The following is a 17,541-nucleotide window of genomic DNA, read 5'->3' on the forward strand; positions in this document are numbered from 1 at the left end:
TTACAATGAAACAGGATTCGGGAAACCCATCATCTCTTTCCTTTCCCAAAACGGGTTTAAAAGGGAGCGAGTCTGCGTCTGTGAGCTAGGTAGGAGGAGAGGACCGATACGATACAGAGCTTCACATCACAGAGAGAGTGTGATACTAAAAGATGTTCCTGCGAGCGGTCGGACGGCCATTAATGGCCAAGGTGAAGCAGACGACAGGGATCGTAGGCCTGGACGTGGTCCCCAATGCCAGGGAGGTCCTAATCGAGCTATACTCCAAAACCCTAAAGGAGATCCAGGCCGTTCCCGAGGACGAAGGGTACCGTAAGGCCGTCGAGAGCTTCACGCGGCAGCGTCTCAAGGTCTGCCGCGAAGAAGAGGACTGGGAAACGATCGAGAAGAAGCTTGGCTGTGGCCAGGTCGAGGAGCTCATCGAGGAGGCACGTGACGAGCTCACCCTCATCGACAAGATGATCCGTCCGTACAATTTATTATTAGTATTATTTTTCATAATTGAGCTATTTATTTTTCTATTTCGGAAATAATGAAATTAGAAATGTTGAATTGAGTTTTGCTATTGGCATTGGTCCTAGGTCCTATAACATGCGAATTGAGCTCAAGGAGCTCAAAGATCGGTTCCTGCTCAGAAATGTGGTTGTGTTTTCTAAAATGAAGTGCTTGTTTGTGGTTTCTCAGGAGTGTGGTTTATTTGGTTGATGAGAAATAGAAAACTAAAATGGAATTGGAAATTTTGGCGATTCAGTCTGGCCTCTGTAGTTTTGTGATGGTGCTTTAGTTCCCCAGTTTTAGTCGTGGAAATGATGATGGAAAACTGAATAAAGGACGTAAATTTATAGTGGTCATGTTTAGGCGGTGCTTTTGTTTACTAGAATAATGAAACGAAAGGCTTCACTTGATTTTATCAGTTTCAAAGAGAATATGATTTGCTTGAGAATGACGTATTGTTGACTTGATGCATATGAAGCTGCAATTTCACTCTGTTCACTGTACATAAAGTTTAGTGTGAGCTCTATTTTGTTCACTTGGATGCATGTCAAACTCTCATTCAATGTCCAAAGTAGAAATCTTTTATCGTGTCAACTATGATGTTTACTAGCCATTGTAATCAATTGCTTTGATTTAGTTCTTCTGTCTCAGTGTTTTATTGCTCAAACTTTGGCAATGATATCTTCTGTTGCCATTGTATGTATGAAGTGCTAGTTTGAGCGAAACTGATATAGTAGATTATTTCCAAAGTAGCATTGAATTGTATTGTTTGTAATAGTGTGCATTCTGTGTTGTGTTGGATTGCAGAGTGGGATCCATGGGGTGTTCCTGATGATTATGAATGCGAGGTGATTGAGAATGACGCGCCTGTTCCCAAACATGTTCCTCTGCACCGACCTGGTCCTCTTCCCGAAGAGTTCTACAAGACGCTGGAGGGTCTTACTACAAACCAAGCAAAGTTGGATGAGGCTAAAGCCACCTCTATCGGGTCCGAATCAAAGGAGTAACTGTCTTACTGGCATATGCTCCTGGGGACTTTGGACTCCAAATTCGAGTTTGAGTCTTTTTTCTTGAATTCTCCTGGTTTTTTGTCGGTGCCAGTGGGGCCTGTTTGCTAGGCTGTATAAATTTTCAAGTATGGGAGGGAGGCTTGGATTTTTCAATAATCTACACTCCAAATGTTGTTATCGTAAAGTAAAACTATGTTGTTTTCTTTATTTATGCCCTTGATTTCCATTGAAAATGAGTTATGTAAAAGGTTAGCTTCTACTGTTCTCAATGCTGCTTGTTTCCATCTTAAATACAGAATTAATGTTACAAGTTTGTCACAAAACTCACAACACAAGACAATCTCATTGCCAACAGTCTTAACAATACTGTCCGCAGAATCCTCGTTATTTTCGAATGTCATTATAGAACATCAACTATGGCATACAGAGTTATGAAATATTTCGTCCTGTTGTAAACTAGCTGCAACCATGCACGAGCACTCACCCTTCTTGAAGACATGCAATCGGTTCCCGTCCCTCACAATGATCTCCCTATCAACAAATTGAGTTACAAGCATTATAAAGTTATGGCATTCGCTGCATATAAGCATGTTCTTCGATATGCGTATGGAAGCGTTTCGCGGCGTTCTGAGAAGACCAAATGCAACAGCTAGCTTCTCACTATGATAAGATGAATCTTCATAGTCCTGATACAAGTTTCCTCGGTTCTTCAACTCCGTTATAAGCGATTCTACTTTTTCATGGATTTCATTTATCTGTGGATGTGATCTATCTCCTGCATTGAATAGGTGAACCTTGTTTCTTATCTCCATCCAGCACTGCCCAGGATTCTTCTTCAATCCCCTCTCTCTCATCACCCTTCGGGTGCTCTTGGCTAAATCAGGCTGACCAGATTCTTCATACAAATTTGCAAGCAGCACATAAAAAGCTGGATCAGACGGGTCTAGTTCAGTACCTTGCCTTGCGACATATTCCCCCAGAGCAATGTTTCTATGTGACTTGCAAGCACCCAATAATGTCTTATAGATTAAGGCATCTGGTTTAAAAGGCATTGTCATGATCACTTCCATGGCATCCTCTAGTCGACCCGCTCGGCCAAGGAGATCAACTAAACAGGCATAGTGATCCAGTTGTGGAGCTATCTCATGCTTTTCTCTCATTGACTGAAAATGCTCAAGACCTAATTCAACCAAACCACCATGGCTGCAAGCAAAAAGCACTAACAGGAATGTAATGTAATCAGGTTTAAATCCTGCCAGCCTCATGTCATCGAAGGTGGAGAGAGCAGAGGAGATGTGCCCAGTTGATGCCAATCCAGATATCAATCCGTTCCATGATACAATATCTGGCTCAGAAATCCCCTTGAAAGCTCTGTAGGCGTCATCCGTGCATCCACATTTCCCATAAAAGTCAACTAAGGCATTTGAAACTGATATCCCACTGGCTAAACCGGCTTTGATAGAACAGCAATGTAGTTGCCTCCCAGTTTCCATTGCTGCTAAGCCAGCTGATGAAGATAAGAAGCTTGCCATACTAAATCCATCCATTTCAACATCATCCATGTGCATGCGAACGATGACATCCAGTGCCACTTCATACCGACCCATCTGATTCATTCTTGTGGCCAAACATGTGTACGTGATAGCATCTCTATGGATCATGGAGGTAACTACATGCCATGCATCATCCACCATCCCCAATGCAGCATAAGCATCCACAAGAGCATTCCCAACAACTGTATCACAGCCAGCTTTAGTTTTAACTATAAGTCCATGGAGTTTCACTGTTTGACTATGAGATTTAACTGTACTGCAGGCACGAAGAATGCTGGAGAGAGTAAAGGAATTTGGCTGAACTCCTACTGCTCGCATCTCCTCAAAAGACTGAAAAGAATCTTTTTCAAAACCGTGTTCAGAAAAACCAGCAATCAATGAAGTCCAAGTGATGACACTCGGTGAGGTTATGTCCCTAAACGCTCCCAAAGCATCTTCTGCGAGGTCAGAACATTTCATGTACATATCAACTAGTGCACCTCCTGCACAAGTATCATCCTCCAAGCCAGCCTTGATTATCCGTGAATGGATCTGTTTTCCCAATTCCAGCGATAAAATTTCCGAGCTTGCCTTCAGTATGCTAGAGTACGTAAAATTATTCGGTACAATTCCAGAGAGCTCCATCTCATGCAATGCAGCAATAGCGTCCGTGACTCTCAAACTTTGTGTGAAGCCAGAAATAACAGAGGTCCACAATAACACATCATAGTCAGGTGTTTGATTTGAAACCTTAATGGCATCTTCCATCTTCTGGCATTTTGAATACATATTGACCAGGGCTGTCTTCAAGACCAGATTCAGCCTCATTCCGAAACTTATCAAATGGGCATGAAGTAATTTCCCGTAATTCAAACCGAGAGAATACGGTGCAGCTAAAAGTTTCACAAAAGTGAACTCATTTGGATGAACCCCAGCACATATCATCTCCATGTAATGGGCTAGAGCCTGACTGAATTTCTCAGCTTGGACTAATGAAGAGATGATTGTTGTCCAAGAAATAGTGTCCCTATTGTCCATGTTTCTAAATATCTTACAAGCCTCATCAGTGAAACCACACTTGGCATACAAATCAATCATAGTGCTGCCAAGATATTGGTTTGACTCAAACCCAAGCTTTATCACATATGCATGAATTCGAGTCCCGTAATCAAAATCTCCCAACAATGAGCACGACCGGAGGACACTTGAGAGTGTAAACTCATTGGGGCACTGCCCAGAAATGCTCATCAAATCAAAGAATTCGAGCGCCTCATCATACCGTCCGTTCCTGACATAAGCAGACAGCATGCCAGTCCAGGACACAACATCCCTGTCAGGCATTTCATCGAAGAAGTGGCGTGCAGGTTCAACTCCAAAGCATTTTGCATACAAAGACAGTAAATTGTTGCTCAAGTAGAGGTCTTCCTGAAGACCCAGTTTAGTAATTGGACTGTGAACACAGACACCCTCTTTCAGGGCCCGTGAGTTGCATAATGAAAGAACCCGAAGGCATGTTTCTTTGAAACAGTTCACTTGAGTTGTGTTGATAACGAACTTGGTGACTGTCGGTAGAGACATAAAAACCCTTTTCTTATCGAAGTTTTACTTATGGTATTTGGAGCAGTTCCTTCCAACTCTGCGGACTCGTGTCGTGGAAGCTTCCTTTCTCTATGGTCTCTCCAGAATGGAAGCTTCCACGAAGCTATATCTAGAAGAAACTCATCTCCTTGTTTTCTTTGTGTATTGTGATGCATTCACATTAACACTTGCTCGGAATAAAAACAAAAGTAGAAACCTCGAAGAACCAAAGAAAAGTATAAGAACTTGCCTTCGTGTTGTGCTTTTTCCTCTGGCACGTATACTTTCCCCAGCTAAGCAAGATAAAGGAAATTGTTTCCGTTGAAATAAATCTAAACTTAAGAGGATCTCTGTAGAGATAAAGCAAAATGTGCTTGTGATTAAATTTTCATAAATCCGTTAAAATATTGTTAATGAATTAAAATCCTAAAAGTAAATACCAGTTCGCATATAATATAAAGTAGTAATAATACCATTTTTATAGAAACTTTGAAATAATATCTATTTCACCCAACACTTCAAATATTAATAAAATTTCCTTATTTTTTGGAAACTTTTTTTATTTGCTCAAATTTTTTTATTTGGAAAACTTAAATATTTCAAGTTCAGGTATTTTTCGTTATATAATGTTGTTTTTATGGAGTTATTTGTGAAAGCCCTTACATAATTTCCGAGGATGATTCTCGATTGAGTATTTTTTTAGTGTGAGTAATAGTTTAAATTATAGTGAAATGAGATTTCTTAGACACACATTTATAATGTCGTGGAGATTCAAACTTGAGACATCTAATCTACAAGTTAAGATCAATTTCTTAACTTAATTACTTAACTGAGAATCCTCTTAATTTCCATTACTACTTCCGTAATTTCTAGATTTTTTTGGGCACTTGAGCAGAAGCCTAAACAACATCGTATTTCCGTGGTAGACTTTGAGAAGTCTTTCCCTCTTCTGTTCTAATTTGTATTGTATGATTAGAGTATATATATATATATATATTACATATTTTGCTCACTTATTTTAGCCACCTCAAGTCAATCTTATTCTCAATCCGCTCTCTACTTTTTCTAGACTCTTCCATCTCCCTTGCCTCTCCTTCTCCTCCTTCTCCTCCTTCTCTCAGAGTCAGTCACCGTGCTTTGCCATGGCTTCCGATCTCGAAAAGAGGGCCAAGGAGGCGTTCATCGACGACCACTTCGAGTTGGCCGTTGACCTCTACACCCAGGCCATCGCTCTCAACCCTCAAAACGCCGAGCTCTACTCAGACCGTGCCCAGGCCAACATCAAATCCAATAATCTCACTGGTACTTCCTTCTCTTAGTTTCTTGTTTGGTTCCCAAAAAGCCCAGAATTGATTGGATTTGATATGGTTTCTCTAATTAATTCTCTATTGTGGGGTTTTTCTTTTCAGAGGCTGTTTCGGATGCAAACAAGGCAATTGAGTTGGACTCATCATTGTCTAAAGCGTACTTGCGCAAAGGGTGAGTGCGATTGCACAAACCAGACCCATAATTATGTTTGTTGTTTCTGTGTGCGCACCTATTTATATTGTGAACTCTGAAGGGTTTTGTTTGAAATTCTTGGATCGTAATTGCAACATCACACGCAAGTTTACTTTTTTATTGTTGATTTCAACTGAAAAACTTACTAGGTATTGTTGAAAACTTACGATCTTTCTTCTTTTCCATTTTTGGTTACAGAATTGCCTGCATCAGGCTTGAGGAATATCAGACTGCAAAGGCAGCCCTGGAAATTGGTGCTTCTTTGGCGCCAGAAGAGACCAGATTTGTCAAATTGATAAAAGAGTGTGATGAGCTCATTGCAGGTGTGTTTTTCTGCTTTTATGGAAATGGTGGACCTTTTTCTTTTTCACAATAAGATGTTTTTACCTTTGTTATGTAATGATTTTGTTCTGGAAAGGAAATATCTAAGGAAATCATTGTACAAGAAATTACTCTGTTGCATCTTGGTGACCTGCTTTTTGTCTTATTGATGACTATTTCATGTTCAATCAGAGGAAACCGGTGTTTTACCAGACCTTTCATTGGAAAAACCCAGTACAGAGGATGTTGTCTCTACAAAAGATGTTCAGCCTGTGAGTGATCCTTCCAATCAGTTGACTGTAGCATTTGTCAAACCAAAATACAGGTTAGTCCAACTTCTTGTTGAGCTTGGCAGGATGAGGGATTAATTTAATTGCTGTTAAGGATTTTAGTCTTCTTCCTATCAATTTTTTTTCTTCTTTCTCTACAGTCTATATTGTGGAGATGTGAAGCTCCATAAAATATATGCATCCTTGGATAATAATACCCTTTCTTCTTTATGAGAATCCATTTTGTCATAGAAAACCCCTAGTTACTAAGATACATGATTTGGTGAAAATATTTACACAGGCATGAATTCTACCAGAAGCCAGACGAAGTGGTGGTGACTATATTTGCCAAGGGCATACCAGCCAAAGATGTTCATATTGACTTTGGTGAACAAATAGTATGTATCACATTGATCTAATGTTTGTTTTATTAATTTTTCTTATTGATTTTATAGTTGTCTGGATCTTAAAGAAAATTTTGTCTGCATCTTTGTATACAAGATTTATGAATTGGTTTTATTGGCTGTTTCCAGCTAAGTGTTAGCATTGATTTTGCTGGTGAGGATACATATCATTTTCAGCCTCGCTTATTCGGAAAGGTATTGCACCAATTTTATGTTTATGAGGAAATTGTTTTGTTAACCAGGACATATAGTGAATTTAAGAACGCATGCACGTCCTTTCCATTTTCCCCTTATTTTTTCTCTAATTTTTGAAATAAGTGGAGCACAGTATCCTTTGCATTTAATCTAGGAGTTTGCTAGTTTTATATATGGATGACAGAAGGCATCCATTCACGCTGTACATTTTTGGATGAGAAAATAACAGTGGGGTTTGGTATTTTGCAAACAGATAATACCTAAAAAGTGCAGATATGAAGTTTTGTCCACCAAAGTTGAAATTCGCCTGGCAAAAGCTGATCCATTACACTGGACATCTCTTGAATTCAGCAAGGATTACTCTGTTGTGCCAAGGGTTAGTGTGCCAGGTGGGTTAATATTTTGGTAAACCACTTTTTCTGTAAAATAGAATGCATCCCTTTTTGCTTTGGAAAATAGTTGCTAAAAAGATGCAACTGCCTACAGTTATTGGAGAGCAAAGGCCATCTTACCCATCCTCAAAACCAAAAAGGGTAGACTGGGATAAGCTTGAAGCCGAAGTGAAGAAGGAGGTGTGCTTGTAACCAAGTTAGTTGATTTGGCATTATCTTTTGCAAGTCTTAGTGCATGACCACCTACTCTGTATGTTGTGGTTTCAGGAAAAAGAAGAGAAGCTTGATGGTGATGCGGCTTTGAACAAATTTTTCCAGGACATATATAAGGATGCTGATGAGGACACTAGAAGGGCCATGAGAAAATCTTTTGTAAGACTTTTGCCTGTAGTCTTTGATACCAGCCGTAGAATGCATATGAGTTGTGGTCACATTGACTTGTACGTTGCTTCCTAATGTTTTGCTTGTACAGGTGGAGTCGAATGGGACAGTGCTTTCGACAAACTGGAAAGAAGTGGGAAACAAGAAGGTTGAGGGAAGTGCTCCAGATGGCATGGAGATGAAGAAATGGGAGTACTAATAAGACTGTTGCACCTAGTAGTTGGATATGATATGCCTGTAACTTATTTGGGAGTTTGTGATTTTGTTCGGCAGACTATATAATTAGTTTTCCAAGTCGTCTGGCACTCTGGCTATTTGGATGTTTGTTTTTCTGTTTTTTTCTTCTTCTTTTGAAATCAACAAGGATTTGTTTATTTTCTTTTCATGTGTATTCCCCCCCTTTCGTGTTATGCAGTTGCTTTTGTACACACAAAACTGATCCCTATCGTTCGATCTCCTGTGGACAAGTTTTAGTGTTTAATATTATTATTATTATTTCGTTTGTGGTGATCAGATTCTATTACCGAGTTCTGCTGCAACTCTTTGCACTCAACTCAAGCATGGAATTATATTTTTAGTTTTCTTTGAGGAAAGTTGAATTACACTTTTGGTTATCAATCATATTTTTTTTGGGTCAGGGAAGTTATCAATCGTATAGTTCATCATCTAAGCTGGTCATTTCTTTTCATCTGGAAAACAAATACTTTTAAGGCATGTTTACGTATCAGTAATGGAGAAAGTAAGGAATCAGAGAATTTAGGAATCGGGAAACTATTGAATCGGTATGGGAAGAATCATTCCCATTAAACTGTTTACTAAACATATGGAATCAGCAAAGGAATGGGGTTGATTCCCATTGTTATTGTTTACTAATTTTCATGAATCAGAATCCAAATTAATTTGATTACTAAAATGCCCTACACATTATCACCACAGCGCATATATAATTCTCAAATTGGCTAAGGAGACCAAACTAATCCTATAGCAAACCAGTAAGGCGGTGTAAACATGAGGAATCAATATGCTGAACAAGATGAACAGCATGAGCTCAGTTCAATGATAATGTTAATAACACCTTTGTCCAGAGCCAATTTCAAACGAAAAAATAAACTTCAATAAATATATATCTTTCACCTACGTAACTAGCAAACAATCAAATAATAATAACCTGCATAATCTTCATACTACCAAAAAAAGAGATATATAATCTCCACAAAAGTCTTTATTCATGACCGTACTTTTTTGTGTGTGATAAATGTGAGGACAGAAGATAGATAGATAGATAGAATGACTTACATAACACAAGGCGTTGCTGCTACTTCTGGGAGGTTGTGTTTGCAACACTAACGTGAAAAAGAAGTTGGAGCGTCTTGGAACTTCTTGGCTTGAGTTTTTATTTTTTTTAGGGTTTGGGATGTTTTGGAATTATGGTAAAGTGGTAAGGGTTTTTTTGGCAGTTACTAAGAGAAAATAGGAATGGGAATCGTATCGACTACTCTTCCCTAGTTGATATGATACCTAGTTTTGAGGGGATGTGATTACGGATTTTGAGGTGGGGCCCACTTATTTTTTCATTCCTGATTGCAAGTAAACGCAGGAGAAGTCAGGAATGGAAATCATTTCCTTTCCTCCCATACCCATTACTGATACGTAAACATGCCCTTAGTGTTCAGTACGGTTGATTACTATATCATCCTTCACACAAATATTTTCATCTGGTCATTTCTTTTCTCTAGAGAAAGGGCTCTCATAATTATACACACTAAAGAGAGAGAGAGTGTGTGTGAATAAACTGTATGGTTGATTACTATATCATCCTTCACTTTTTAAAGTTATCAATAAGCTAATTTGATAAGAATAAAGGATAAAATTGGTATTCTATCCTCTGTGTCTTATTTGGGCCCTTTCTTACTTCATCCTTCTTTGGGCCTTGGGGGTCGCCGATTTAGCTGAGTGGGCTACGGACCTCAGGGACTGAAACGCCGCGTTTCACAATCTGATGATCTCTTGGCTTGGGACGGTGAGTTCCTAAAATCTGATCAATCAGTCCGATTGGATTTGGAATTTTTTGGGAATTTGAAGTATTGGTGAAGAAGGAACAGCACAGCAAAGCGAGAAATGCAATTCTTCGGGGGAACGGAGATCAGCCCGTCGCTGCCGGCGTCAACGGCGTCGGGGAACAACGGCCACATGATGTACGTGTTCAACAGAAACGGCGTCTGCTTGCTCTACCGTGAATGGAACCGGCCTCTTCACACCCTGAACCAACAGCAAGACCACAAGCTCATGTTCGGCCTCCTCTTCTCTCTCAAGTCCCTCACCGCCAAGATGGACCCCACCACTCCCGATAAGGCCAATCTCGGCGTCCCTCAGCTGCCCGGCCAAGGCTGTTCCTTCCACAGCTTCCGCACCAATACCTACAAGCTTACTTTCATGGAATCCCCTTCTGGCATTAAGGTTAGCTTTTTCAGTTTTCTCCGTCTTCTTTTTTTTTTTTTTTTACTTTCAGATCTTGAAATTAAGAATTATGGTTTGATTGAATATGAATATGAAATGTTTGTTTCTTCTGTTGGCAATTTTCTAGTATTAGATCTAGCGATTTAGATCGGAAAGAAAGGCCTCTCCTCTCACTCAATTACATTCTCGAATTTGTGCTTAGATTAGAAATTTGGACATGTGTGGTTGTGTTTGTGTATACCAAATTGTCGTACAATTAGATTAATTCTTAATGTGCTGCCGCTGCTTTCTTACTCTTTGTTTTGTGTTTGTGTGTGCAGATTATCTTGGTTACTCATCCCAGGACCGGCGACTTGCGTGAATCTTTGAAGTACATTTACAACTTGTATGTGGAATATGTCGTGAAGAACCCGCTCTACACTCCTGGAACTCCAATCAGGTAACTGGTTCAGTTTCGATTCTCGTAATGTAGTACATGATCAATCTTCATAGTAAGAAGTTTCATCTCATAGGTCATAAATAGATAGTCATCCCTACTACATGGATTGATATTATCAGTTTTATAATTTTCTGCTCACACTGTGTCCCATTGGGAATGCTCAAGTAAAGAAACTTAATATTGCAATTAGTGATAAAAAACTGTCTCCTTGCATGTTTTGTTGCACTATAACAAGACTAATATTTGAACTAGTTTATTTCTTGTTTTAGAAGGCATGTTGATGTGTATCATCTTATTGTTGTTGTTAGTATTTTGTAAACTCTGTTTGTTTAGAACCTGTCTACTTTTCTTTTCCTTGCATATAAATAGGTCTATTGAATTATTCTACTGGTGGCTTATCCATCTCTGGTACTTCATGGATACCTGATTCATTGATTTCATAATACTAGAACAAAGTTTCACTTCTCCGGGGATTGCTTCTTATGAGATTTTGTAATACAGGGTTCAACTGTATATTCCTTGTCTAGATATGGTTATACTATATCCTTACCTTTGTAAGGTTTTCATGCAAAAGAAAATAGTTTTTGAATCCCAGAGTAATGTTTCCTTGTAGGTGTGAGCTATTCAATACAACGCTCGACCAATATGTAAGGAGCATTTCGTAGAAATCCAGTCACCATTATCATCTACTTGTTCGTTGTTTTATAAAAGTGGATTTTAAACAAGGAAATGGAAAAGCATGCCAAGATGAGGCCACCTATGTGTGTTTCTCCTTCTGTTTGGACAATGATCTTATGTCTAGGCTTATGCTTAAAAAGCAGCAATGTTCACTCTTACCCTGGCCCAAAGCCGATGGGACACGTTTGGTTCTGATTCTGCAACTTGATTTAAAGAGTTTTACAATGAGAGATGCCCTAACATTTTGACCTGTTTGGACTTTAGGTGTTTATGGCATGATGTAATATCCTATTTGTTTATGTTAAATTGGTTTGATATACTCTAGAAGAATGCTCTTCCTTGACAAATTTATAGTTTTCCAGACATTGTTGTAGGCCTTCTATGAGTCTCTTCCAAAAGAGAGCGTTCATAGTTCCCTTAACGAGTTCTCAGATATCTTGTGTGTCGCAAAACAATGTTTGATCTTTGTAGGAGCTGTAGAACTGGATGATACTGTTGGTAGGTGATGAAACATTAAATCTGTATTAAATTTGTTTATATATATAACCATACATAATATATTGTATGGTCATGCGGTACCCATAGTTTATTGAGTGTACTGCATGAAATATCGTAATCAATCACCGCTAAAATTGCGGTCTCTTTGCAATTCATAACCCATTTTGTTTACCAACCAACCATTTGGGAAGGCATCTTCCTTGGAACAATAGTGAAAACCTTTCTAGCATGTTGTTTCTAAACATGAAAAAGACATTTACCAAGTGGAAAGGACGCGTCAAAGATAAAGAAGACTAAAGGAGAAAAACTCTCTTATTGGGCTGGCGGCTCGAAAAAGAGGACTAGTTCTCATAAAATTAAAAAAGAAAATAAAGAAGACTAGTATTTAATTTCGAATTCTCTTCCCTGTAAATTAGATTGATTTAGGTCCGTTTGATAACTCTTTCAATTTTAGTTTTTATTTTTTATTTTTTGTGCTAGAGCATTGAGGAAAATGAGAGTGAGAATGAGAGTGGAGATAAGATTGAGATAAATGATATGAGAGGGAGGAGTAGTAAAAGTGAAAATAAAAACTAAAAGGTGAAATTTTTTTGAAATTATTTTCACTTTTATTACTCTCCCTCACATCCTCTCTCTCAATCTCATCCTCACTCTCATTAAAAAAACCAAAATTGAAATGGTTATCAAATGGAATTGTTCGTATTTTTTATAATAGCAAAAAAGAAAAGAAAGTGAGAGAGAATGAGAGATTATTAGTAGCAAGCAAGTCGTATATGGACATATAAGAGCCAAGTGCAAGCACAGAGCAACACACCCACAAAGACATAGCGATGGAGGCAGCTATAGTTTTATACCCATCGCCACCAATAGGCCACTTGGTCGCCATGGTAGAGCTTGGCCAGCTCATTCTCACTCGCCATCCTTCTCTCAGCATCCACATCCTCATCACCACCCCGCCCTACAGAGCCGATGACACCGCCAAATATATTGCCTCCGTCTCCACCACCAACCCCTCCCTCATCTTCCACCACCTCTCCACCGTCTCTCTCCCTCCCTCCCTCACTTCCTCCTCCAACCACGAATCCCTAACCTTAGAAATCCTCCGCCTTAACAACCCCAACGTGCGCCAAGCCCTCCTCTCCATCTCCACCAACTTCTCCGTCCGTGCTTTTGTCCTGGACTTCTTCTGCGCTATCGGGCTCTCGGTCGCCGCCGACCTCAACATCCCCGGCTACTTCTTCTTCACCTCTGGCGCTGCCTGCCTCGCCGCCTTCCTCTACTTCCCCACTCTTCACACCACCACCGACAAGAGCTTCAAAGATCTCAACGCCCTTATCAGCATCCCAGGAGTGCCGCCGGTGCCTTCCTCTGATATGGCAAAGCCAATTCTTGATCGCAACGACATGGCGTATCAATGTTTCCTAGAGAACTCAAAGCAATTCCCCAAATCAGCTGGGATTATGATAAACACGTATGAATCTCTCGAGCCCAGAGCCATCAGAGCATTATCCGATGGGCTGTGCTTGCCTGAAAATGTTCCCACGCCGCCAATGTACTGCATAGGACCGTTAATTATTGCTTACAATAAAAAAGGTGGCGGCGGCGATGATGTGCCGGAGTGTTTGACTTGGCTTGATTCACAACCAAGCGGAAGCGTGGTGTTCCTCTGCTTCGGAAGTTTGGGATTGTTTTCAAAAAAGCAGTTGCAGGAGATAGCCATTGGGTTGGAGAGGAGCGGTCAGAGGTTTCTGTGGGTGGTCCGCAACCCGCCTGCTGAAAACAACAGCGGCGTTGCCATCACGGAGCAACAGGACCCGGAGTTGGAGTCTCTGCTTCCGGATGGGTTCTTGGGTAGGACCAAGAACAGGGGGCTGGTGGTGAAGTCGTGGGCCCCACAAGTGGCGGTGTTGAATCACGAGTCAGTAGGCGGGTTCGTGTGTCACTGCGGGTGGAACTCGGTGTTGGAGGCGGTATGTGCTGGGGTGCCGATTGTGGCTTGGCCGCTGTACGCGGAGCAGAGATTTAATAGGATCGTTATGGTGGAGGAGATCAAAATTGCTTTGCCGATGGAGGAGTCAGAGGACGGGTTTGTGAGTTGTGATGTGGTGGAGAAGCGAGTTAGAGAGTTGATGGACCCGGAGGAAGGCGACTCAGTGAGGAAGCGGACCAAGGCTCTGCAGAGTGAAGCCCATGCTGCACTGAGTGAGGGCGGGTCGTCTCGGGTCGCGTTAACGGAACTGTTTGAAAAATGGAACCAATTAGGCTAAAAAGTTTAGTTCAGTTCAGAATTCAGATAGATATGATCCATTTTATACCCTCTCTTTTAGCCTTATCTGTTGTTGTAAAGCCCTCATGGTCATGAGTCATGACTCATGACGGGTGGGGGTGTGTCGCATTCAACATGACTTGAGGGAGGAATGTAACTCTGCTGCTGCTGATATGCTTACTTTTATTGGGATCTCCGAGATTTTGGGTCTCCATCTTCCCCCTGTTGTTGTGAGCCTGTGAGACAATTAATGTTTAATGAGTTTTTAGTTCAATTACGCAATTTGTGTTCATGAGATGTATGTCGTTGTCTCTCTATCTCTCGCTACCGGTTTCACAGAATCACATGGCTCCACCTAGAGGTGTCAAACGGGCCGTGACGGGCCGGCCCGTCCCATTTAAACTCGTGCTTTTAATATTTTCGTGCCGTGCCGGGCCGGCCCATTTAATTTATCGGGCCGTGCCGTGCCGGCCCATTTAATAAAATCATTGATCACGGCCCGGCCCAAAACTCATGTCCATATTCAAATGGGCCGGGCCGGGCTCGTGCCGTGCCCGTGCTCGTACTCGTGCCATACTCGGGCCCAAGAACCAACCCATTTAATTTGAATTTTTTTCACTTGATTTTTTTTTCCACTAGATAATTTAAATGATAAACATTAAAAATATAATTTGAGGCGAGAAATTATGAACTATTTGAAAACATTAATCAATCAAACATCCAAACAATATGAAGGGGCGGAGGGCAAAAAGTGTCCAACTCCACAAAGTCCACTTGAACTTTTCATCTTTAAACAACTTATTATTTTATATGTGAAGAAATGTTTTGCTTTGATTATAGGAGAAACATATCTGTCATATGTATTGATTAGATATCAAGTCCAATGTTGTTTAATTAATTTGTAGTTGATATGTTTAATTAACTAAAGACCCAAGTAGTGATTTGTATAATACGTGAACTTTGTGTGAATTATTGAAAATTGTAAAAAATATGGTAATTAAGCTTTAGAAATGCGTATGTACATGTACAATACGACTATTATATATTTGCTTTTTAAAAAATAGTAGACATGTATAGAATACGAATGTATTATTGAAAAATACATACGTACATATATACTTATATATATAAAAGACTATAAGATATGAATTAAATTAAAGAAGTTGAGGGGAAAACAAACTAATTTTATATTTTTATAAAAAAAAATTTAAAAAAAATAACATAAACACTTCTCCCGACGAAATTTCGTCGGCATAGGTCTATGCCGGCAAATATTCGTCGGATTAGGTTTCTCCCGACAAAAAAACCCCTGCCGACGAAATTTCGTCGGGAGAGGTCTTTTTAAAAAATATATACATAAACTTAGGATGTTTAGGTTAATTAATTTTTGAAAATTTTATTTTTATTAATTAAATAATATATTTGACTGATTTGATTAGTTAAATTAGTAATTATATTTTAATTATTATTTATTTAGTGAATAATTAGTATTAAATATGTTAATTAACTTCATGAATTATACTACTTAATAAATAGTACTTCAATTTTTCTTTTTCTTTGTTTCCTTTAATATTCACTAAGTAAATAATAACTAAAACATAACTACTAATCAAAGTAATTAAAAAAGAGATACATATTACGCTGCTTAAAGGGTCTATAAAATAGTATAGCCGCGCGGCTATACTGTTTTTTAAAAATTTTAAAAACTGTGTATAGCCGGGCGGCTGTACTATTTTTCCATGTAAAAAAAGAGGAGCCCATTCATTAGGCGCCACGTGTCAAGACAACTCTAAATTAAGAACACAGCGTATAGCCGCGCGGCTGTACTCATTTTTGTTTTTTAAAAAAAGAGGACCCTCCAGCGATCAGACGCCACGTGTCAGTATACTATTTTTGAAAAAAAAAATCGTAGTATAGCCGCACGGCTATACCCTTTAATATATAAATTAAAAAAGGAAAAGAGGACCCTCCAAGTTTCATTAGTTTGTACTTTATAGATTTTAATTTGCTAGTTTCAACATATCCAAAGTAGATATTAATAAGCCACTACTATATAATGTTTTCGTATAACTTTTATAACATATATTATTGGTATTCAATAATATATGAGAGTGATTTGTATAATACGTGAACTTTGTGTGAATTATTGAAAATTGTAAAAAATATGGTAATTAAGCTTTAGAAATGCGTATGTACATGTACAATACGATTATTATATGTTTGCTTTTTAAAAAATAGTAGACATGTATAGAATACGAATGTATTATTGAAAAATACATACGTACATATATACTTATATATATAAAAGACTATAAGATATTAATTAAATTAAAGAAGTTGAGGGGAAAACAAACTAATTTTATATTTTTACAAAATTTTTTTTTTAAAAATAACATAAACACTTCTCCCGACGAAATTTCGTCGGCATAGGTCTATGCCGGCAAATATTCGTCGGATTAGGTTTCTCCCGACAAAAAAACCCCTGCCGACGAAATTTCGTCGGGAGAGGTCTTTTTAAAAAATATATACATAAACTTAGGATGTTTAGGTTAATTAATTTTTGAAAATTTTATTTTTATTAATTAAATAATATATTTGACTGATTTGATTAGTTAAATTAGTAATTATATTTTAATTATTATTTATTTAGTGAATAATTAGTATTAAATATGTTAATTAACTTCATGAATTATACTACTTAATAAATAGTACTTCAATTTTTCTTTTTCTTTGTTTCCTTTAATATTCACTAAGTAAATAATAACTAAAACATAACTACTAATCAAAGTAATTAAAAAAGAGATACATATTACGCTGCTTAAAGGGTCTGTAAAATAGTATAGCCGCGCGGCTATACTGTTTTTTAAAAATTTTAAAAACTGTGTATAGCCGTGCGGCTGTACTATTTTTCCATGTAAAAAAAGAGGAGCCCAGTCATTAGGCGCCACGTGTCAAGACAACTCTACTTTTAAGAAGAATTAAGAACACAGCGTATAGCCGCGCGGCTGTACTCATTTTTGTTTTTTTAAAAAAGAGGACCCTCCAGCGATCAGACGCCACGTGTCAGTATACTATTTTTTTAAAAAAAAATCGTAGTATAGCCGCACGGCTATACCCTTTAATATA

At 38.7% G+C, this 17,541-nt stretch overlaps 4 protein-coding genes and 1 pseudogene across 4 annotated transcripts; 4 read left to right on the plus strand and 1 right to left on the minus strand.

Moving 5' to 3' along the window:
- Positions 1 to 62: 62 nt before the first annotated feature.
- Positions 63 to 1,774, plus strand: LOC110767579 (NADH-ubiquinone oxidoreductase-like protein). Its single transcript, XM_021971161.2, has 2 exons — positions 63 to 465; positions 1,303 to 1,774. Exons 1-2 carry the CDS (start codon positions 153 to 155, stop codon positions 1,500 to 1,502), a joined length of 513 nt encoding a protein of 170 aa, XP_021826853.1. The 5' UTR covers positions 63 to 152; the 3' UTR covers positions 1,503 to 1,774.
- Positions 1,640 to 5,018, minus strand: LOC110767578 (Pentatricopeptide repeat (PPR) superfamily protein). Its single transcript, XM_021971159.2, has one exon. It carries the CDS (start codon positions 4,613 to 4,615, stop codon positions 1,916 to 1,918), a length of 2,700 nt encoding a protein of 899 aa, XP_021826851.2. The 5' UTR covers positions 4,616 to 5,018; the 3' UTR covers positions 1,640 to 1,915.
- Positions 5,019 to 5,618: 600 nt separating this feature from the next.
- Positions 5,619 to 8,576, plus strand: LOC110767589 (protein SGT1 homolog). The gene is made up of 10 exons (XM_088249321.1): positions 5,619 to 5,917; positions 6,025 to 6,094; positions 6,314 to 6,438; positions 6,629 to 6,761; positions 7,007 to 7,103; positions 7,239 to 7,304; positions 7,558 to 7,693; positions 7,791 to 7,876; positions 7,964 to 8,068; positions 8,169 to 8,576. Exons 1-10 carry the CDS (start codon positions 5,758 to 5,760, stop codon positions 8,274 to 8,276), a joined length of 1,086 nt encoding a protein of 361 aa, XP_088105447.1. The 5' UTR covers positions 5,619 to 5,757; the 3' UTR covers positions 8,277 to 8,576.
- Positions 8,577 to 10,016: 1,440 nt separating this feature from the next.
- Positions 10,017 to 11,981, plus strand: LOC110767615 (SNARE-like superfamily protein). The gene is made up of 3 exons (XM_021971197.2): positions 10,017 to 10,534; positions 10,855 to 10,973; positions 11,587 to 11,981. Exons 1-3 carry the CDS (start codon positions 10,196 to 10,198, stop codon positions 11,636 to 11,638), a joined length of 510 nt encoding a protein of 169 aa, XP_021826889.1. The 5' UTR covers positions 10,017 to 10,195; the 3' UTR covers positions 11,639 to 11,981.
- An 853-nt stretch (positions 11,982 to 12,834) lies between these two features.
- On the plus strand, positions 12,835 to 14,692 carry LOC110767616 (UDP-glycosyltransferase 88A1 pseudogene; annotated as a pseudogene).
- The last annotated feature ends 2,849 nt before the right edge of the window (positions 14,693 to 17,541 follow it).

Source organism: Prunus avium, chromosome 2, assembly GCF_965620075.1.
Source record: "Prunus avium chromosome 2, drPruAviu1.hap1.1, whole genome shotgun sequence".
NCBI classification, from domain to species: domain Eukaryota; kingdom Viridiplantae; phylum Streptophyta; class Magnoliopsida; order Rosales; family Rosaceae; genus Prunus; species Prunus avium.